General features: G+C 39.6%; 2 protein-coding genes across 3 annotated transcripts in view; one reads left to right on the top strand and one right to left on the bottom strand.

Annotated features, from left to right (window-relative positions):
• The window catches only part of Ziz (dedicator of cytokinesis protein Ziz), a 319,014-nt gene that overhangs the window by 232,234 nt on the left and 63,574 nt on the right, over positions 1-23,206 (bottom strand). The gene's annotated exons all lie outside the window — the stretch shown is intronic.
• Positions 7,420-23,206, top strand: part of LOC135707696 (protein phosphatase 1L) — a 128,179-nt gene continuing 112,392 nt past the window's right edge. Inside the window, exon 1 of the mRNA XM_065229573.1 lies at positions 7,420-7,951. Coding sequence (XP_065085645.1) covers positions 7,891-7,951 — 61 coding nt within the window. The 5' untranslated portion in view covers positions 7,420-7,890. The remainder of the gene's footprint in view (positions 7,952-23,206) is intronic.

The raw sequence follows: 23,206 nt of genomic DNA, 5'->3' as shown, positions 1-23,206 counted from the left end.
CTTTTGGAGAAAGTGGAAAAATGATTACCTGCAAACCTTACAACAACGAACCAAGGACCAAATCAAGAAACACAATTTGCAGCCAGGAATGATTGTGCTCCTAGAAGAACAGAATTTGCCACCCATGAACTGGAAATTGGGAAGGATTGTTCGAACCTATCCAGGATCAGATGAATTAGTTCGTACGGTCGACGTTAAGGTTGGTAGCACTGTTTACAAGCGTCCAGCAACAAGGATTGCAGTGCTTCCTATCAAGGACAATAAACAATTGTTGGGTCATCGTTCCGAGAATACTTCTCAGCCCGGGGGAGAATGTTCACGCCCAAACGCGAACGATAGTCAGTGACCGTCGTAAGCCCCACCCATTTGTTAAATTTCTCTCAACCAACGAACGAGCAAGGCGAAACCAGAAGATGAAGAAGAAGCATTACGATAGTATATAAGCAGCGAAGCTAGTGGCATTAGTATTAGTATGGTTTTAGTTGTCAAATGTATACAACAAGAGAAAATAAATAAGTAAAACTATCCTAGTTTTTTTACAACATCCTCTGATCCGGCATTGTGTTCAACTGAGGAGGAGCAGTACACCGTTTTTAAATACAGTCCACCGCTGGTTGAGTGCTTGCTGTCGACGGGCTTGCGGAATCCCAACCGTCCTTATCAGGGCAAGAAGAGTTTTGTGTTATCCCAAGCGCCTGAGCAGAACACTCATTTTACGAAGACTTCCTGTTTGAGCGGCACCCTTTCCCTTTCCTGTCTTGTCAGGACACGATTAGTTTTGCCGCAAGAGAACTAGGAAGTCCCACCATTCCCTTCATTGGAGTCTGGTACGGCTCCGACAAATACAATTAATGGTAAATGGTTCAAGTTTGTTCGGGAAAAAGTGATTTTTCGTATGGTTAAGATACATAACGACCCCCTTAATCCATTGTATATTCCCCCATTTACCATAGATTCTATTGTAGAAACAATACATTCTATTGTTATTTTATCGTTGTGGAAAATACGATTTATTGTTAATACCATAAACTCTATTGTATGGTTACAATACTTTTCATTGTACCTCTACGGTTCTTTTTTTTACGGGTAATGCTCACAATACTTCTCATCAAATTCTTAGACTTCCCTGAAGTTTATAGGACTTCATAAAGTTTTCTCAATTTTTCTAACGATCATGGATCTCCTCTAAAGGTTTAATAATTCGCTGAAGTTATCTTAACTTCTTTAAAATTTATGTGACTTCTGTAATGTTAACGGAACTGCTCTGAGGTTCTCTGTTCTTTTCTGAAATTCTCAAAACTTCTCTAAAGCTTTTACAGTTCTCACGAAACTTGTTGTTCTGCGCTGAATCTAATTGATTTGTCCTAAAAATGTATAAGATTTCGTGAACTTCTGAACTAATGCGAAGACCTCAATTAACTTTTTAACGTCTCTGAAGTTTTCTGAAAATCTGGGAACTGCTTTAAATTTCCCACTAATTTTCAGAAACTAAGGGAACTGACTTCCACCTGAAATTCCTCCAATTTCCGTAGCTTACTAAACTTCTTTCAAATGCTCCCGCATTTTGCTAATGTTCATACAAATTTCCTGAAGCTCGCGGATCTCCCCATAGAGCTTCATAGATTTCTATGAAGTCCTCGAAATGTTTCTGAAGACCACTGTCCTTCTGTGTCTAAATTTCTGGAACGTTTGTGCTCCCGCAATTTTCATGGAATTAGAAAGAAATAATGAATGTAGTTCTATGATTTTCACTGAAGTTCTCAAGATTTTTCTGAAGTTCATGAAACTTCCCATGAATTATCGATACTAATTTAAAACATCTTCAGTAGTCTAGTGGTGTTATTAAAACTGCCTAAACGATTACTGAATTTCTTTAAATTTCTCGAAACTGCCCTGAATTTATCAGTATTTTAAAAAAAAAACCCCGAATTTATCCACCTATGGTGTGATCAGACCCTTCTTACTTATTCAAGTTTATTTATTTTATTGTCATTATCAGTGACCAAGCCCCCCACCCCCGTGTCATCCAGTGACGCTACGCCACTGCCTGGGGGTACCCGGAATATATCCGGGTGTAGTCTATTTGGTGGAGGCCTCCCTTAGCTCAGTCGGTAAAGGCGCAGCTACAAAGCAAGACCATGCTGGACGTGGCTGGGTTCAATTCCCGGTCCGGTCTAGGAATTTTTCGGGTTGGAAAATTTCTCGACTTCCCTGGGCATAGAAGTATGATTGGACTTGCCACACAATTATACCAATGCAAAAATGGTACAGGCATCGAAAGCTCTCAATTAATAACTGTGGAAGTGCATCTAGAACACTAAGTTGAGAGCACGCAATAAGCTAATATGCGATATGCAATAAGCTTGAAATGCGAAGAAGAAGAAGAAGAAGTCTATTTGGTGAGGCTACCAATCACCTTATCATCGTATTTTAATGTGATTTAATGGGTTTTAATTCAATTAATATTCAAGCAACTTCCCCGGGGTACCCGGAACATGTCCAAGTGTGTCCTGTGTGGTCTGGAACACTTAACACGACTTGCATTGATCTTATTTTTGAATTCTGTAGTAATTTGATGTGTCGCATGATGGTTTTAATACGTTTTCCGTTAAATCCAGCGTGAAGGCCCATATTCATCGGATCTTATTCCGGCCATATCTCCGGAACCGGTTCACCGATTCCAAGTTCACTTGACACCTGTGAAGTTCTTTGAAATTCTAGGAACTTCATAAAAGTTCCTGAAAATTTTCGGATGCTGAAAGAACCGCTTTGAGGTTCTTAAAGCTTCCAGTAAGTTCATGATATTTTCAGCTTGTTGACTTCCCTTATATTCCCGCAGTTTGTATATGAAGCTTCACTGAAATCCTCAGCATTTCCTTTCATTCCTCAGAACATCTCCAAAGTTTCTACAATTGTTGTGAAGTTAATGAGACTGCAATGAAGATCTGTAATCTTTCATAAAGTTAACTTCGAACTTGAAATAAACCTTTTTTTCCTTAATTCTGGCACTTTGAAAATTTTATGGAATTCGAAACTTCAAGAGATTGCATATTTTTAGATCTTGGACTTACTCAAATTAAGTAAGTTTTTTTTTAACTTTATTAAAGTGAGAAATAAGGTAAGTGTTAGACTTCAACAATCAATGGATTTGATTGTAGCTGTTTCTTTAAAACTGATTTCCATGCCCTAAAAACGTTTGGGCAAATTGCTGTTGTTTTGATCTACAAGAAAAAATACTTTTAACGCATTTAAAAAATAGCTTTCTTATTATTAGCCTGGAGTTTATCCGTTAAAGTTCTGGAAAAACCTGAAAAACTCAGGTAAATTTATTTAGAAAAATGAGTAGACACCCTGTAGATAGAGAAAGACGATTAAAATTAGAAAAAAATGTAGGAATTAATCGGACTATCAGATCCTACACAGTGCAAGAAGAATGGACAATATTGAAATAAATTCACACGAAAAAAGTTGAAAATAGTAACTGATTATAAGAAAAAGTGACTTTAGTGACTTTAGGAGACTTTTTAGGGACTTTTGTAGGTTGCCCCTTTGCAATAATGTTGGGTACTGAAACTAGTTGGGACGAATGTGTTAGAAATGAGGAAGTATTCAGGGATGATCGTGATTTGCATTCGTCGGAAAAGAAGTCAGGAGGTGGAGTCTTCTACAAAATAATATTTGAAATAATATTTGAAGAAGTTCCATTAAAAAGAAGAAAACGTCAAAGTAACTCAAAACATCCCGTTTGGTATAACAGTCAAATTATAAACTTAAAAAATCGAAAGCAAAAGGCACATAAGGCTTATAAAAAGCAAGGCACCAATGAAAATTTGGCAAACTATTTGCGTATTTGCGATGAATTAAATATGACAATTGAGGAGGACATTTGAGGAGTGCAATTCAAGAACCGAACTCGAAATAAAATCTAGTCCAAAAAAATTCTTCAATTACGTTAAAACTAAATTAAAATCAGACAATTTTCCATCTAAAATGCATTTTAATGAAACGGTTGGTGACAACGCAGCCGATATCTGTAATCTATTTGCTACTTCCTTCCAAGAAATTTACACCTCTTTTTCAGAAGATGATCGTGATCGTGATTATTTTGAATTTATCCCAGAATGTATTAGTGATATACAAGTTAATCAAGTTAATGTGCAGGATATTATGGCAACTTTGAACAATTTGGATACTTCCAAAGGCTCTGGACCAGACGGAATTCCACCAGTATTTATGAAGAGCCTGGCACTGAAACTTACAGCTCCATTATTCTGGCCTTTTAATATGTCACTAGATTCTACAATCTTCCCAAAAACATAGGCTCTTTTCTAGTGCCTATTTTCAAAAGTGGCAAAAAATCTGACATACAAAATTACCGAGGAATTGCTATTAAAAAAAAATTCAATCAGATCAAAAACAGAATCACAAACATGCAACATGGTTTCTTCAAAGGACGATCAACTAATACAAATATACTTGAATTCGTCAACTATTCTTTGGTTGCAATGGATAATGGAAACCATGTAGAAGCACTCTATACCCATTTTAGCAAAGCATTTGATCGTATTGATATACCCATGCTTCTTTTCAAATTACAAAAAATAGGAATTGAACCTGGACTTCTCAAATGGCTAGAGTCATATTTAACTAATCGCCAACAAATAGTTAGATTCAAAGGTGAAACATCAAACCCTATTACTGTTACTTCTGGAGTCTCCCGAGACTCGCATCTAGGCCCTCTTTTGTTTATTTTATTTGTGAACGACATCTCCTTTATTCTTAAAAACATAAAAATTTTAAATCTATGCGGATGACATGAAGCTCTTTCTAGAATTAAGAAATAAAGAAGATATACAGACATAAACGTTCAAAAATGTAAATCAATAGCTATTAGTAGAAAAAGAAACAAACCAGAAAATACAATTGTATTAGGAAATCAGGCAGTAGAAAAGTGTGAACGAGTTAGGGATTTAGGAGTTATAATTGATTCAAAACTAGCATTCACTGATCATTATAATACAATTATCAACAAAGCAAATAATATGCTTGGCTTTATCAAACGATTCAGTTACAATTTTCATGACCCGTATACAATAAAATCACTGTACATTTCATATGTAAGATCAATACTTGAATATTGCAGCATAGTATGGTCACCTTTTTCATTCACGCATGAGGAACGATTAGAATCAGTACAAAAGCAATTCTTACTATTTGCTCTTCGTAAATTAGGTTGGACAAGATTTCCTCTTCCATCTTATGAAGCACGCTGCATGCTCATCAACATTTTAAAATTGAAAGCGCGTCGTGAATTTGCAATGGTTTCGTTTGTGAACGATATAGAATCGCATCGAATTGACTCAGTAGAACTGTTATCAAAGCTTAATTTTTACATACCTTCTCGGCAACTGCGAACTCGAAATATATTTACTACAAATAACTATCGCACAAATTATGCCAAATTTGGTCCACTAAATCCAAAGTATGACTGCTTACAATAAACATAGTGAAGCTATTGATTTCAAAATGACAAAAACCAGATTAAAGCAGTACTTTAATTCTATTCGTTATTTTAACACATGACTTGTAACTTGTAAAATGGTCTACATCTGATTGACGACAAAATAAATAAATAAATTGAAGTGACCAAGTCACTAAAAAGTGACGCACTGCCAGACCTGCAATTTGTTGTAGCTGTAGGTAGCAGTAACACTTTCTTCAGCAAAAAGCAAATAGATCCGCACGGCAAGAGAACACGATACGGACTGATTGTAGGTTGTTAGCCTAGTCGAGTACACCATTATATTACATTTGAAATAGTTCTAACCCCCCAAAATTTAAAGTTATTGTTAAAAACTGATTTTGGTCAAAATTGAGCGTACAGATGTCCTTAAATTAAAAAAAAAAACAGCTTTAAGAATACAATTTAAAGAGATATATTTCTGAATTTCTAGCTGCTGAATCATCATAAATTTATATTGGATTATTATATTGGAACAGAAGTCAGATCCGAGTTGTACGATTCCCTTTGGGCTCGAGGTAGACAACCTAATGTTCCAGTTCGGGATATTTTGGCTAGACGCGATCTGGAGTTTATGCAACTCATATATGTTTTCTTGAAGAATATTAACCATAGATTGTAAGTTTGATTAACCTTGTGTTTAGTTTGTGTTTTGTATGTGTGTGTATTTTTACAGAGTTGATATAACGGATTAAGTATATGTTTTAGAAATAGTAAAATTTTTGAATCATAAATCATATTCCAAATCTCCTTTTCCCTCTCCCGATCCAAACAATTGTCATCCACTAACCTCGAGAAGACCGCGAGTAATCGGTTCCAATCCTTTAATTTTAGATTTAAGACATTTATAATGTATAAAGAAAATGATAACTTGGCTCTGTAAAGTTTATTCGATTGAGCCTGTACAAATAAAGTTATTAACAAAAAAAAATATATTGGAACAGTGTTGGGCTTATTTGATTGCGTTTATTAAAACTAAGAGCTATTTGAGAAGAAACGCCTTTTACTTGAAAAACCATAATATTTTGAAATATAATGAACGACCTAATTTTAATTTTGCTCATTTTTAGTCATAATAAAGATCATTCATATCTTACTAATTTTACTAAAATTAGTCCACTAGGTAAAAAGTTGGAAATCAAGCGTTTTACTAAAATAAATCTAACTTCATACAGGATCTCCCAATAAAGTCCAAAACTAAAGTGATAAATCAATAAACATCTGTTTAACCACCAGCCAAGATTTAAAAAAATACGTTAAGATGTTTCAGTAACCGAACGTTGATTATTTATTGATTCATATGCCAAGAATTCTTAACAATGAAACCAGATCATCCCTACCGATGGAAACTTTTGTCGCTGCATAAAATTTACTCCGTAGCAAAGTGCTGTGTGACCAAATTCCTCCGGTCAAACCCGTGAGAATGCTCATCCCGGTTCCCGAGCAAAAAAATATAAGAAAACAAAAAGTATAGCCACCCAACCCCGTTTGTGCACCCGTCGAGCCAAGACCGGTGACGGAATTTGTGCTTACATACAATTTCTATTTATTTTTGGGATTTCAAGCCTTTATCACCTAGGTCTCATTGTCGGACGACGGTCGACGGTTACAGCATCATCCACCACTTAGTTAGTATGCGAGAGAGCACAAACAACAACACTTAACTTGGGCCAAACGGAGGCAAGCGAGAGCAAGTAGGTATACCGCTTAGTACGGTGGCTACCGCGGACCGATTCGCTCCATTTCCACCCTCTTCGCCTTCCTACATTCCTAGAATTCACCCCTCGCTCATATCAGCCACCACCAAGTAGTAGACAGCTTGGGCAGGGTCGGGTGTCCCAAGAATCCGAGTACGGCGCGCACGCGAAGCAACAGTTTAGTGATTTTGTTTAGTATTTCCGTTGCAGCCTCTCGGAATACCTCGCGATTCGCAGGCGCAGGATCTAAGTAGTGTTCTAGCTAGAGCGTGCGGTAGTAACATTGTGCAACAAGTTCGGGTGCAGATTGCGACCTTTATCCGGAAAAGATCACGCGTGGGGGTCGGGAGAAAAAAAAATCCGTCTGCCATGTGATTACGTACGGACGGGTGAAACATGTGACGACAAAGGTGAAAATGCTTGTGATTGGTGAAATTTTGCAGAAAACAAAACAACGACCCACGGTCGAGGCCTGCCCAGATAGCGTCGTCGTTGGACGTCAGTGCAAAAACCAACAACTGACAATCGAACTGTTTGGATAGGAGGGTGTGCAAATTTGAATTTGTGCAAATCAGAAGCGCAAAAACAGAAAACGGGCAACGACGGAGAATACTCAGGCAAGAGGCAGCCTCAGCAGCTAGTGATCGCAGCAAAACAGGAAGAGGGTTCAAGATGATGTGTCAGCATCATCATATGTTAGCTCTGCAATCGGTCCACCAGAAGAGTGATATTCGTAAGTGTCTATTTGAGTGTGTTGGTGAGGTTCGATAGCCGGTAGACGGGCAGACGTGTGCCTGACGCGGTGCTATCACTTGCGGGGATGTGATGGACGGGAGCAAGCATGTGCGATTTGTTTAGGCTGGACTTAGAAACTGTGTCATGTGCGCGTTGTTGATGATAAATGGCGGGACGGGATTAAGTAGGGGATGGGGAATTCTCGATCTCTGAGTGATTCAACTTGCTCGGATCGGTTAGTGAGTGTGATTTACGCGTAGACGGTGCTATCAGAAAAAAAATATTTAAAACGAGTCACTGTAAGATTCGTAGAAACTATCAATGAAATGCGAATTCTTGTAGTTTTTTCCTCAGCTCTAGAGTTCTAGTTATCAATTAAATATATAATTCCTAGAAGCATTTTCTGCCTCTATCTCTTTGCGGTTTGAAGGATTTGTCATTGTGAATTCTGAGAAATCAGACATTTTTGATTAATTCCTAAGACGGGTTCCTTTTAATTTAAATTTTAATAATTCACTTAGATTAATCTGCAATAACAATAGGCACCTTCCTTAGTCCAGTCGGTAACGGCGTAGCTACAAAGCAAGATCATGCTGGAGGTACTTGGTTCTGAATTTATCGAGATTAATTTCTCCTGAATTTCCACAGAAATTGTATCTTTATTTAGATTGTGATCTTGACTTTTATACCTAGGCGATGAGTACTTAAGGGGGTTAGATTTTGAATAGTTCTTTAGTGGGAATGACACTGATGAAGACTGCACATTGTAGTCGAAATACGTATCTGTCATGGATACCAAAATTAATTAAGTGGAATTAAATGGAAGATAACCTTTTTTTGCTGTTTTATTATAACAAAGTATTGTAAAATCGGACTCATTGGATGTTCGTAATAAATTCGACTTTACCATGAATCAGTGCCTAGAAATGCAAACAAACCTGTAAATTAGTTGACAATGAATTTTGCAGTCTATTGTCTTGGTTATCGCTGCTCCACGAACCTTCAGGGAATAACATTTCCCTTTCTTCGAAATATAGCTCAAGAACACCACCTCAAAATTGGCTCGGCCAAAAACTACGGTTGCACAAAACCTTCAACCTTCCGTTCTCCTCCTCATGGCTCCTTCTTTGCCCTTACTTCGATAATTCGCTTTTGTTTTCTTTATGGCCTTGCCGAATCGAGCCGTTTGTCGCGCCCCTGCGTGATTCCAACATAAACTTGTACCGGTTCTAGATTTAGATAACAATTGGGCTATAAACCACTTTCGCCTGCCGCCTCTTCGCCTTCCATCGAAGTCCTTCTGCGCACCCATCCGAGGGGGGGAAATCAAACTGTCACGAGCAACATGGTCTTCTGTGGGTCGGTTGTTCAGGGTTTTCTGTTTGTTTTGTCTATGTTCGTCGTGTGATGAAGAGCCGCTATTGTTCTCAAATTCAAACAATTTTCTACTTCAAACAAACTTCCCTTAGGTGGATTGGTCATTTGTTTTTTCGTCTACCTCTGTTGCAGTCAATGAAGAAGCCCTAAATTCATTCGCGGCAGATTTTTTTTCGGGCTCCAGATCACGACTTGCCCTGCCAACGACCTATCACATCTTCTGATGTTCGTCGGTTCGTTGTTCTACCTACATACGTACCTTGGTTGGTTCTTTTTTTTTTTTTGCTGTTGCCACAACCCAAGACGGGGTCGTAATTTGAAATTCAAGTGATTAAAAATCTTCCAACCGCAAGCCCAACGAAAGACACCTTGTTACCTTCTCGGAGCCCGGAGGAAGAGATCCCATTCGGTAGATTGCATCGCTGCTGTGAAGATGTCGTTGCCCATCTTGCCGCCGCCGGGTGGGACGTGAACTCTCGGCACCACGCGCACCGTGTAAACTTTGGGGCGTGCTGTTGAACTCCCGAAAAAGCTGCCGAGATTGTCGAGTCGGGCGGGTCAGAGGAATCAATCCCAGGGCTTGCCCCGTGTTTATTAATTTAATTAACAAATTAATTTTCGACAACAAATTGGAGCGATAAATCAGCAGCTTGTTCGGCGAAGGCGTTTGCAGTTCATGTTTTTGGATCACGCGTGTAGTCATCGATGTCGTATATCTTTCCCCGGGAAAAAAAACTCCCATCAATGCAAGTGAAGTGCACGAGAGTGGGAGAGGGCGGAAGGACAGAATGCGCATGCACAATTTTTTCACGCTTGAACTGCATCGAACTCGAATTTGCATATCGGAGTGTGAAACTGGGTGAGAACCCACATGAGAGTGCAATGAACATGCTGCTGCAAGTTGAGGAGATGCATATCTATATGGCACGTACATACACCAGCAACAACCAACACACCGGGCATATAAATTGCACGGATGGCTGGAGAAAGTGGGTGGCTTGCTGGCTTGGGTTGCGTGTAATCGATTTATTGTGTCGCTTGATTCTCGTTTCTGGGATAACGCATTCGTGCGTGGGAGCAGTGCAGTAATCAAAGTGGGGCATTGTTTGCACGTAAATTGAAATTCTATTTCGGGAAGAAATTGCGGCTAGTCGAGAATATGTTTAACATGAAGCGTTCGTCAGGAGGAATTTGGAAGCGGTTGTATCGCTTAATGAGGTAACTCTTAAGGCTTTATAAAGGCTGACTAAAAGTAAATTGGAATGCACAAAAAGACCTGTATTTCGTGATTCGATAAGTTTAAAAAGTCCGGTAATGGTTGCTTTACATTACTTTTATTAAAGCTTCAAAGTTACATTTCTCCAGTTCGGACGAAATTATCGAACCTTCCTCTTGATGAAGCCCATCAGCGCCCACACAGTGGAAACGGACACGGAATCAGCGCATTTCTTCAATTTACCCGCATTTGCAGGATGTCCTTGACTGCCCCGCCACTTCGTCGAAGTCGCTTCTTTGAAATTGGTCAGTATTTTTCTATTGGTCGAAATTCCGGGCAATTCGGAGGATTCATAAGCGTGGGGGCAAAATCAATCTTGTTGGCAGCATACCACTCCAGATCCACCTTGGAGTAGTGTCAGCTGGCCAAATCGGGCCAAAAGATGACTTTGCTCTTATGCTTGCTGACGAACGGGAATACACGCTTTTCAGGCATTCTTCGATGTAAACTTGGGATGTCTTCGTCGAGGATGTGACGAATGGTTCCGTTTTCGGGCCAAAACTGCAAATCGCTTGCCAAATCATAACCTTCTTCGCGAACTTATCGGCAAACACGAACTTGAATCTTCTAGTCGCGATGTAAAACATTTAACCGGAAAGCTGCTTAAAATCTAGTTTGACGTATGTTTCGCCAAAACACGGTCGTACAAGAGACTTGCACGCTTTTGGCCACGAAATTCTGCTGCCGGTTCGGATGTTTACTGGCTTTGTACGACTTTGGAAGGGAAGGATACCTGGCAAGGATGTTCCGCACCCTTTGAAAGTTGGCGTTGTACCTTCCGGCCACATCTCGGATCGAAAGACCGGGGTTGGCTTTAACGCACCTCAACACCTTGCTGACGATCCCTGGTTCCAGTTTTTTCGTAGGTCCGCTGATTCCTTTCCACACTCAGGGTTTCCTTATAGGTTTTTAGCACTCGACAAACTGTTGTTTTCAGCATCTTCAGCACTTTAGCCAGCTTGGAACCGGGCCACTCCAGATTTTTCAGGTGTTCTTGCACAATATTTTTTCTTCTTTCGAGTACCATATGACGTTATTTCTGAACGCGATCGACTACTTTGATCAAACTTGCACCAGTTGTTCTCTATAGAAGTTTTATTTATGTTTTAAACTTTATTATAGAGATTTTTACCCGTAGGCTAGTTCATCTCTTCCTCTATAGAAGTGTAAACAAACCTCTGTCAAAGATTTTCGATTCCCAACACTAGAGGCAAAGAAGAATACTAAGATTAAACTGTCGGAAGAAAAACTTTCTATTTTAGTGTCCAATGAATACCCCCAGTATGCAAGGTAATTTTGAGGTTTTGCTGCCCCCTCGGTAGAGATAAAATTTTGCGCACTTTTTTATCAAACCAATCACACCAAAATCAGAGATGTCCCATTTTTTAATTACTCGATTAACAACTAATCGATTATTTTTTGTTCACTGTCCTGTCGTTTTTCCACGAATGAGAGTGCAGCTGCAACCGGATGACGGTTGTTTTGAAATCAAATGATTTTCCTCTCGAATACTGGATGAAACTTGTTATGAGAAGGGATAGGGCCTTCAGTTGAAATGCGTAATGCTCTCTGTAGAATGACTGTCATACTAAATGGAAATGCATATGGTATTGGTTCAGCCCCATAACGCAAAACGATGATGTAAATAATTCTATCGAACGTCATTTGCTGATCTGAGCTGACAAACGAGGTGGAAGCATATGCATCGCTATCAGAGCTGTTACGAGCATAGGTAAAGGATGAAAACCAATGTTTGGCTAATTCGTGGTGGAGGAGGTTTTCTCCACCACGATTTTTTTGTATCCATGATAGAATGGCTTATTATGGCTATTCAGTATGGAATTGTATATAATCAAATTATAAATCTAATTAAAAGCACTTGCATGTCACACTATTCTTAAATGTTTGTCCTCAGAGTGCCGTATGTTCAATAGCTGATTTTCAAACGAAAATCATCCTGTATGTGGATAACAGTCATATGGATGTTCATCATCTGACGACGAATTCAACCATAAAAAAATCATCCGAAATTCGAATGTATATTGTTAAAGGGCTCGAGCAATGCAATCATCATTCGAAGTATTGCGGATGTTTTGGTTCAGTGTGGGGCAGATCAATTTTTTTTTCAGTTCTTTATTAAGGAGATTTTTAGCCTATGGCTAGTTCATCTCCGGAAAGGGGCAGATCAGTGATTTTCTCGGAAAAAATAATAACTTTTGAACAAAGCATCCAATCAGAATACTGTTTTGGGTAAAGTTGTTTGTATAAGTTAAGCGCTTCTTCTGAATAACTTAGTTAGATCGCAACTTGGTCGGAGAGATGGCGCGCGAATCTAACTTTTGAATAAAGCATCCTAGACGTATGGTGTTTTCAAAATTTTTTTTTTTATCTATTAAAATGAAGGAAAGTTGCAATGGACATAAAACTTCCATAACCTTTAGTTTCGCAGATATAGGGTATATTGAAAAATATGATGCCAAAATTCTTATTTGTTAACTTTTTTGTATATTTCCATATGTTTGCTCTGGTTTATGCATTTATTCCAACGAAAACAAACTAGGTGCGAATTTTCATTGAACTATTTGTGGAATTTATAGTTGTTTTAGTGAAATATTCTTGAAAAACATGATATTTTGCCTGTATTTTAGGTGGGTGGTATTCTCGAAAGGGCAGCTAAGGGTAGCTGGACTTTGTCTCTTTTGTTAGCTCATATCATCGTCTAACATATACCAGGAAACTGAAGACATGATATTCGATGATTTTTTTAAATTTCACCTTTTGTAAACCGTTACAAGTATCTCTACTATTAAGGAAACCTGTCAGTTATGTATAATTTTTATTCGTTAAACTTTTTAAATTACAGAAGCAGTAATGGTTTAAAGATTAAACTATCTCTTAAGTTAAAGTATTTAGAAATCAATTGAATCATTTCCTTAATTGTCACTATCGTCAAATGAATCCGGTGGTTGTAATAATGCCAATACCTCGCTATCAAATTGGGCTGAATTTTTCTTCGGTCTTTTTCGCAGACTTGTAATTAATGGATTTGGTTGAAAAAAAAAAGTTTGATGTGCATTTTGATTTATTATCTTTACTAAAATTAATTATCCTGTCTTGGAAATTCAGTATTTTAAACAGGTTTTTTAAACCTGCATGTCAGTATAACAATTGATATCTTAAAACTAAAAACTAAAACTAAATCTTATCTAAGTATAAAGGGAATTAATCGTTGCAATTGAGGATTGCAACGATTTTTGCCTGAAATTATTAATTTTTTTTTAATAATTTGTTCTAAAGTCTCAACATTCGAAATTCTATGTGCTTCGGTAGTACTGTACCAGGGAGGCAACTTCAAAATCATTTTCAGAACTTTGTTCTGAATCCTTTGAAGTGCTTTATTCCTGGTAAAGGGTGTCCACGATGAAATTGCCACACACAAAATTGATTCGCAAAATTCGAGTTTTCATCCGATTGCCATCAAATTTTCAGGGATTGAGAAATAACTATTAAACTTCATTTTACCATTTTACTCGTATTTTATTTACAGTCCATACGCAAATGCCCGCACCTTGGCCTTAACCCTGGCCATAAGATTCTGCACAACCTGTGAATCAACCGTTTTTTGCATGTAAACCCATACTTTCTTCAGTTCCTCGACTGTCTTCACTACCTTAGGTCGTTTAAGAAGGTGCTGCTTCATAATCGCCCAGTACTTCTCGATGGGGCGGAGCTCCGGAGTGTTGGGAGGGTTGAACATTTTCGGCACGAAATTGACCTTATTGTCCGCATACCACTTCAGCACGTCCTTGGAGTAGTGGCATGAGGCCAAATCCGGCCAGAAGATTGTTGGGACGTTGTGGGCCTTCAGGAGAGGAAGCAGCCGCTTCTGGAGGCACTCTTTTATGTACACCTGTCCGTTCATCGTGTCCTGGGTCACGAAAGGTGCACTCCGCTTCCCGCACGTGCAGATGGCTTGCCAAACCAGGAATTTCTTCGCAAATTTGGACATCTTCTGAGTGCGGACATGCTCCGGAACGCTGAACTTATCCTTGGCCGTGAAAAACAGGTTGCCGGGGATCTGTTTGAAGTCGGCCTTCACATATGTTTCGTCGTCCATGATGCAGCATTCAACTTTCGTCAGCATGTTGAGGTACAACTTCCTGGCACGGGTTTTGGCTGACTTGTTCTGCTTCTCGTCGCGATTAGGGGCCTTTTGTACCTTGAACGTTCGAAGCCCAGCCTTAGTTTTGGCCTTCTGGACAAAACTTCGGCTTAGGTGCAGCTTCTTAGCCACATCCCTAACGGAGGCGTTCGGATTTCGGTTGAAGGCCCCAACTACGCGGTTGTGATTTTTGGTGTTGTACGGAATACTTTTTCCTTCACTTCTGGGTTTCCGATCGGTGGTCAACCGTTCCTCGAACCGCTTAATCACTCGCGACACCGTGGAATTCGCGATTCCCAACGTTTTAGCGATGGAACGATGCGAGAGATCCTTGTTCTCGTGATGAATGCGCAAGATTTTATCACGCACGAGCTGTTCTTTCGACTCCATTTCCGAGTTTTGATCACAGGACTTTAAAACTTGCAGGATGTAAATAATGCACTATGAACTAAATCCACCCAAATTTTCATTAAATTCTACCCAACGGTTAAAAGGTTAGAGCAATTTCATAGTGTGGCAATTTCATCGTGGACACCCTTTAGTGCAGCAACTAGACCATATTGGCACAGCGTTAAGCATGGCCGGTCTAAAAACTTGTTTAAATATTAGAAGTTTATTCGTCAGGCAAAGTTTGAATTTCCTGTTTATAAGAGGATACAAACATTATATATATTTGTTACATTTGGCTTGAATGCCCTCAATGTGATCTTTACAAGTTAATTTTTGGTCAAGTATTAATCCAAGATATTTCACTTGGTTTGACCAAGAAATTGGAACTCTCTTCATAGTGACTATGTGACTACTACTAGGTTTCAAAAAGGAAGCTCTAGGCTTATGTGGAAATATTATAAGTTGAGTTTTGGAAGCGTTGGGAGAAATCTTCTATTTTTGTAAATAAGAAGAGAAAATATCTAAACTTTTCTGCAGTCTGTTGCAAATAACACGAAGACTTCTTCCTTTAGCGGAAATGCCTGTGTCATCAGCGAACATAGATTTGTGGCAACCCTGAGGCAAATCAGGGAGGTCCGAGGTGAAAACGTTATACAATATAGGCCCAAGAATGCTACCCTGAGGAACTCCTGCTCTAACAGGTAGTCGATTAGATTTGGAATTTTGATAATTTACCTGCAGAGTTCTGCCAGTTAAATAATTTTGAACTAATTTCATAATGTAAAGTGGAAAATTAAACTTTTTCAATTTAGCAATCAAACCTTCATGCCAAACACTGTCAAATGCTTTTTCTATGTCTAGAAGAGCAACTCCAGTTGAGTGGCCTTCAGATTTGTTTGAATGAATTAAATTGATAACTCTTAAGAGTTGATGAGTATTTGAATACCCATGGTGAAATCCAAACTGCTCATCTGCAAAAATTGAGTTCGTATTGATGTGAAGCATCATTCTATTCAAAATTATCTTTTCAAAAAGTTTACTTATTGAAGAAAGCAAACTTATTGGGCGGTAGCTAGAAGCTTCAGCTGGTTTTTTATCCGGCTTCAAAATTGGAACAACTTTTGCATTTTTCCATTTATCAGGAAAGTATGCCAAATGGAAACATCTGTTAAATAATTTTACCAAGAAAGACAAGGTACTCTCTGGGAGTTTTTTGATGAGGATATAGAAAATTCCATCATCACCTGGAGCTTTCATATTTTGAAACTTTTTAGTTATAGACCTTACTTCGTCCAAATCAGTCCCCCAGGAATCATCAAAAATATTTTCCCGTGAGAAAATATTCAGAAAATCCCGAGCAACCTGATTCTCAATAGGACTAGTAAGACCCAAACTGAAATTATGGGAACTCTGGAATTGCTTAGCAGGTTTCTGAGCTTTTTCCAAATTTGTGATCAAAATTTTACCACCTTCTTTAAGCGCTGGAATTGGCTTTTGAGGTTTTTTCAAAAATTTTGTGAGTTTCCAAAAGGGTTTGGAACTCGGGTCTAATTTCGAAACATTATTTTCAAAAGTTTTGTTCCTCAGGGCAGAGAATCGCTTTTTAATTTGTTTTTGCAAATCCCGCCAGATAACTTTCATGGCAGGATCGCGTGTTCTTTGATATTGTCTCCTACGGACATTTTTAAGACGGATCAAGAGCTGAAGATCGTCGTCTATTATAATTGAATCGAATTTAACCTCGCATTTTGGTACTGAGGCAGCTCTTGCTTCAACTATAGAAGTAGTCAGAGATTCAAGAGCAATGGAATGTTTGGATTGAAGTTATATTCCATAAATGTTCGATATTGCTCCCAATCAGCTCTATGGTAATTGAAAGTAGAGCTGTTGGGATTACAAATTATTTCTTGGGATATTTCAAAAGTTACTGGAAGGTGATCAGAACCGAAGTCAGCATGGGTAACCAATTGGCTACAAAGTTGACATGAATCAGTTAAGACCAAATCAATAGTTGAGGGATTTCTTGCAGAAGAAAAGCATGTTGGACTGTTTGGATATTGAATAGTGTAATAACCTGCAGAACAATCATCAAACAGAATATTACCATTGGAATTGCTTTGAGCATTATTCCATGAGCGGTGTTTTGCATTAAAATCACCAATAATGAAGAATTTAGACCTATGACGGGTAAGTTTCTGGAGGTCACCCTTGAGAAAATTCTTTTGCTGGCCTACGCATTGGAATGGCAAATAGGCAGCAATAAACGTAAGTTGTCCAAATTTTGTTTCAACAGAAACTCCCAAAATTTCAAAAACTTTTGTTTCAAATGAAGAAAGAATTTTAGAGATCGAGCATTCAAATTTAAAATATTGAATGCTTTAAAATCCATTACTGAATTTTAAAGTCATGACAATATTATTTGCAAATTTTACTCCAGTTTGAATAGCATCAAACATGGAGTTAGATTTAAGCATATCAGAAATCATGTCAATTAATGAATTCTGTAAAAATTCCATTTTAGGGGCAGTAATGCTTCCTAAATCAAAATTGTCAAAATTTCCGTTAGAACGTTGATTAGTATTTTGATTTCTACCCGCTGCAATAGCAACATAGGTAGCTCCATTAACTCGCTGAACATTGTTAGCAGCGAGGGGAGTAGGTATAGATGAAACATTTGAAGCAGGGGTGATATTTGTACCTACGGGTACGAATGTAGAATTTGTTCCTCGCTGACCGTTGTTAACAGCAGATGAATTTGTACCTGGTCGGAAACGTGGAGCGTTTCCTACCTGTCGGTTAGAACGTGATTGTAGGATCGCTTTGCGAGTCTTACATTCCCAAAAATTGGATTTGTGGTTTTCACTACAATTTGAACATTTAAATTTCTTAGCATCTTCCTTCACAGGACAGTCGTCCTTTGTGTGAGAGGAATCACCACAATTCATGCATTTAGCTAGCATGTAGCAATTTTTAGTTCCGTGACCCCATCCCTGGCACTTACGGCACTGGGTGAGGTTTTGGAAATTTCCTCCAGTCTTCCTGAAGTGTTCCCACTTCACTCGGACATGGAGCATAAGGCTAGCTTTTTCTAAGGCCTTAAGGTTGTTCAGTTCACTAGACTTGAAGTGAACTAAATAAAAATCATTAGAAATCCCGTTGCGCGAATCGCCAGGACGGGATTTCATTTTCATTTTGATTACTTGGAGTGGCACAACTCCAAGTAATTTTGCCAGTTCATCATTGATCTGATCCAGGGATTCACCACTGGGCAGTCCTTTCATGACAACCTTGAATACACGTTCAGTTTTGGTGTCGCAAATAGATCCGCACGGCAAGAGAGCACGATGCGGACTGCATTTTAACATATATGATTTACAGTAATGTTCCACCTCATGCTCAAAAATGTGCAGACAATCCATTTGAACTTCAATTCAATTCCATTAAGAATTTGTCAAATTTAAGAGAATCGTGTAAATTTAGTTAAAAAAGATAAAATCAGATACGATCTCACCAAGTTAGTCCAAATGAATCCACAGGAAGCATCCGAGCTATTGTTGCATTATAGTTCCAATCACAGACGGTTCGCTTGATAAGGCTCAACATAAACTAGTCCCGTCCTATGTAGAACCAGTTTGAAGTGTCCAAATGTAGTGGTCCTCCGGCTTGGGATAAAATATATTCGGCTGTAGTCGATTGCTGGATCCGAGTGAAGGTAGCCAAGTATCAGGTTCAGCAACTTGCAATTTCTTGACTCAAATACGACGAACAATGGAATATCGCCTAACCTACGGAATCGAAGCTACGTTCCTTGCCAAGCCCCGATTGATCGAAAAGTTAGCGCCGGTCTACCAACAATCTCTCCGAATCTGTTCGGGTCTTTTGCCAGGTACCCCCGGAATGGCTGCTTGCATCGAAGGAGGACTGCTCCCCTTTAATCGCTTGATCTCCAAAACTATCTGCCATCGGACTTTACCAGCAGACATCAGGAGACTACAAGGAAGATTTCCTCCTCACGGAGGCGAACAATTCACTCAGGGAAGCATCCAACCCGACTCTCCCCCCAATATCCAAGGTTTACTGGGTCGGAGCGAGGGGCTGGAACAAGCCGAAGATTCTGACCGACCACACAATCAAACACCAATTCAGAGCTGGTGCCAATCCTTCAGCGGTTGCACAAGCGGTACTCGAACTCCAGAACCGGAAATACGGAGGATACACCATTCGGTACTCGGATGGCTCGGTAGCCCAGGGAAAGGTAGGAATCGGGATTTTCGGTCCAAACCTCGCGGAATGCCATAGACTCCCGGATCAGTGCTCCATTTCTCTGCGGAAGCCATTGCCGCCTTCATTGCAGCCACCATTCCCGACGACCGACCAATAGCCATCTTCACCGACTCCGCTAGTGTGGTAGCCGCACTGGAATCCGATACGAGCAAACACCCAGTCTTTGTGTGGATACCTGGACACTGCGGGTTCCATGGTAACGTAAAAGCGGACCAACTAGCCAACTCAGGTCGTTGTATGGCCAAGTACACGCGAATTGTACCTATTCCGGACCTCAAAAAATTGGTAGCAAAAATCACCAACGAAGGTTGGGCTCGCGATTGGGCGGCCAGTGAAACCCCTGCCATCAGAAAAATTAAAAGAGACATCTCCAGGTTGGTGAACCCACCGATACATCGAGAGCAGGTCATAGTATCCCGACTTCGAACACATCATACAAACATCTCCCACAACTACAAGGGAGACGGACCTTTCCATAGGATCTGTGATCTATGCCGAATTCCAAAAACGGTGGATCACATTATCTGCCACTGTCCGAAATACGAAGCACCAAGAACCCGCTACGACTTCCCGGAGGGCATCAGCGATGCCCTCGGTAACGATCCTACCAGAATTACAGCCCTTTTAGCTTTCCTGCGGGAAGCTGAGCTGTTCGATCTAATCTGCTCACCTAACTCACCATCATCATCATCACCACCATACCAGATCACACTCGGAACCAGAATCTCACAACTAACCACCCACATCAGCAACTATACAGACCAACGCAACGAAAACGGAATTCTCCAACAAAATGACAGTATTAAGACAGCCACTAAGCAACTAAGGGACCCCTTTCGGAGCCCCACCCTCGAAGGTTCCCTTCCAGGGCCACCAAATTAAAAACACCGTAGCTAAAAACTCTGTTTCTGGGGCCCCACGCCCTTTTTCGGAATTCCCCTGTGGGATCCAAACTATGTTGTTAGGGTAATTTCTCTCTGGAATACCCACCCCCTCATCTGGGATTCCCAGAGACGAACCAGCCCAAGACTGAAAGTCTCTTTAATAAAGGAAAAAAAAAAAAAGATTCCCCATCTGGGATTCCCAGAGACGAACCAGCCCAAGGCTGAAAGTCTCTTTAATAAGAAAAAAAAATAGGTTCCTCTTTGTTTTCGAAACCGTATGTCAGCGGCAAATCACAGTCAGTACAGCCACTATCCCGTGGAGATGGGATGCAGTTCTCGCCGGGCTGTATAGATGATTTGATTCCTTTTGAAACGGATAATCGCGTTCTTGGCCATCTTCGAAAATGTTAACCGGATTAATAACCAAATACGCATAAAAAGCTTCGAGAAAAAAAACGAACGTCATGTTCTTTCGCACGCGCAGCCTACTCTGAAGAAAAACAACGTAATAAGGTATACAATTATTCTACTAAAACGCTTATCAATCAATTTAGCTTTATTATTTAGCAATTTTTATCAATGCTATCTCCAGAAAAACTAAAAAAATACCGTGTATATTTTTCCCAGAAATAGTTCAGCTTTCTCAACAAGTTTGTCTCAGACGTTATTGCGATCAGAAGTGACGTTTTCGTGCTACGATTTATTTGACAAAGTCATTGACGCCATTTTGAAAAATGGTTTTTTAGATAAATATCCAAAATGGCCGAATTATTGCAAAAATGTGAATGATTGCCCATAACAACAAATTATGCAAATCGAACAAGGACGAGTGAATGTTTTTTATTTGGCCTGGAACTGATCCAGTAGCAACAGTCACTTAAATTGGCACAAATTTTTCACAGTCTCTCGTAGGTAGGGTGGAGAACTACTTCGCCCTAATCGCCCATTTTGGGCCTATCAAGCAGAAAACATCAAATAAAACCATGATTTTGGCGTTAACAAGTCAATTATGCGTTTGATACGATACTTCTGTTCAAAATCTACAGAACGAAGTCAATAAGAACGTGTGATATGATTGTTTGCACCCATTATTCTCGAAAATAAAAAAAAGTCACTCTGACCGAATCAATTTTTATCTTCATCCGATAGGCCGAATTCAATTGCGTTTTTCCCGATTTTGGGGTCAAGAAGCAGTGTTAGATTTTAACAATATCTCAACAATGTGTTACTCTTTATCAAATCTTACGATAATTACGGAAAGGTAAATAAATTTGGAAGGCATCTGCAGTGAGAACATTCATTTTGTGAAAAAATCCGTTCGAAAAATAGAGCCAAAGAGTGGATTGTGCTTAGTAGGCCCAACATTAGATTTAAGCCCTACTTGAAAATGAAGGATCCATTGAGTTATGGAGGTAAATTTAGGAAATTTAATTATTTGAAAAGTACAGTAATTAGCTCAATTTTATGTGTGCTTTAAGGCTGTGCGAGGATTTAAACCCTAAACCCCCGCCGTCTCCTTCGCTGCGCCAGTGGGCTGTTACAAGTTGTGTGAACAATATTTTAAGTGTGATGAACTTTCTCATCATTTAGGGTGGAATTAAAATGATTTAAATGAAAATGTTGTTACATTGAATGCTGAAAATATTGTTGCAATAATAGACCCAAAGTTTCCATGGATCTGCAATCTGCATCTTACTGTCTAAAAACATACAAAGCACCTGCAATTAACAAACAAAGTATAACAGACAGCAGGCCACAAAAAAACACACCAAAGCCAAAAGGTGCAGATTATTATGCAGTCTACAAAATCTCAAACCTGTGTAAAGGATCTTATAATGGCAGGGCCAGCAGCAGATCGCCTCCTTCCTTTTCTTCCTGATTCGGACCCGTCAGGGAAATCATTCAACACATAATGGGGCAGACACCGGTTGCTGTTCTGTGGTTTTTTAGATAATTATACAAAACACAGCTAATTGCACTCATTTCTGACTGACGAGCCCACAGACGGCCGAGTTCCATCGTCCAACAGGCACCACCGCCGCTTGAAACATGGTGGTCATCGTCATCGTCATCATTATAAACTGCATCATCGCATTAGCGTGAGTCCGTGAGTGCAGGATTCAAATGAAGAGGAATGGGGACAGACAGCAGGATACCGAAAATTGAACGGATCATTTCCGCTTGCCAAACAGGAATGTTGCAAGATCACTTTATGTTGCACTGCACACCGTCTTTCTTATACAATTTGAAACCAATGTGCACCATGCTTCGTCATCGTTGTTCGGGTGAATCATAATGTTCCGGCAGTGTTGCCAGAGAGATGTTCAACTATCAGTTCGTTGGATCTTGAAGTTTTGAATAAATTTGCCCACCATTCCCGAAATGACCAGTCGACACTGATCAGGACGGCGACGGCGACAAAGGGAACTGGTGCACTTCGCTTGTGGCGCACTTATAATTACATTGTGCACTGCGAAAGGTTATTATAATGAGGCAAATCTGTTTTTGCTCATTGGCGCGCACGGATCACCTTTGCCATTATTTGAGCTGGGTACAAAAGAACCTGTACTTTAGGGAAGAGGAATGAGTTGAATTCAATGAACAATAAAAAGGGATCGAAGCACGACGACGAAGATGCTGGTGGCGATGCGATGAAATGACGTGGGGGCGGGGGGGGGGGTTTACTGTTGATTGCAGTCGAGCACAATATCGAACGATGATGACGATGAGGCGAGATGGGCGAAGAAAAAAAAAAACATAAACGTGTCGGTGTGAGTGAGTATTATCTGCTGAGGAGGTCCTCCAGCACTCCTCCGTTGGGGCCACGAGAATAATCAAAGGAAACGATGCGAGTGCATGGAATGGGGCGACGTGCGGATG

Source organism: Ochlerotatus camptorhynchus, unplaced genomic scaffold (genome assembly GCF_037179485.1).
Source record: "Ochlerotatus camptorhynchus isolate MF236.1 unplaced genomic scaffold, CSIRO-AGI_Acam_v1.1 ptg000316l, whole genome shotgun sequence".
Lineage (NCBI taxonomy): Eukaryota > Metazoa > Arthropoda > Insecta > Diptera > Culicidae > Ochlerotatus > Ochlerotatus camptorhynchus.
This window is presented reverse-complemented; position numbering and strand designations above follow the sequence as displayed.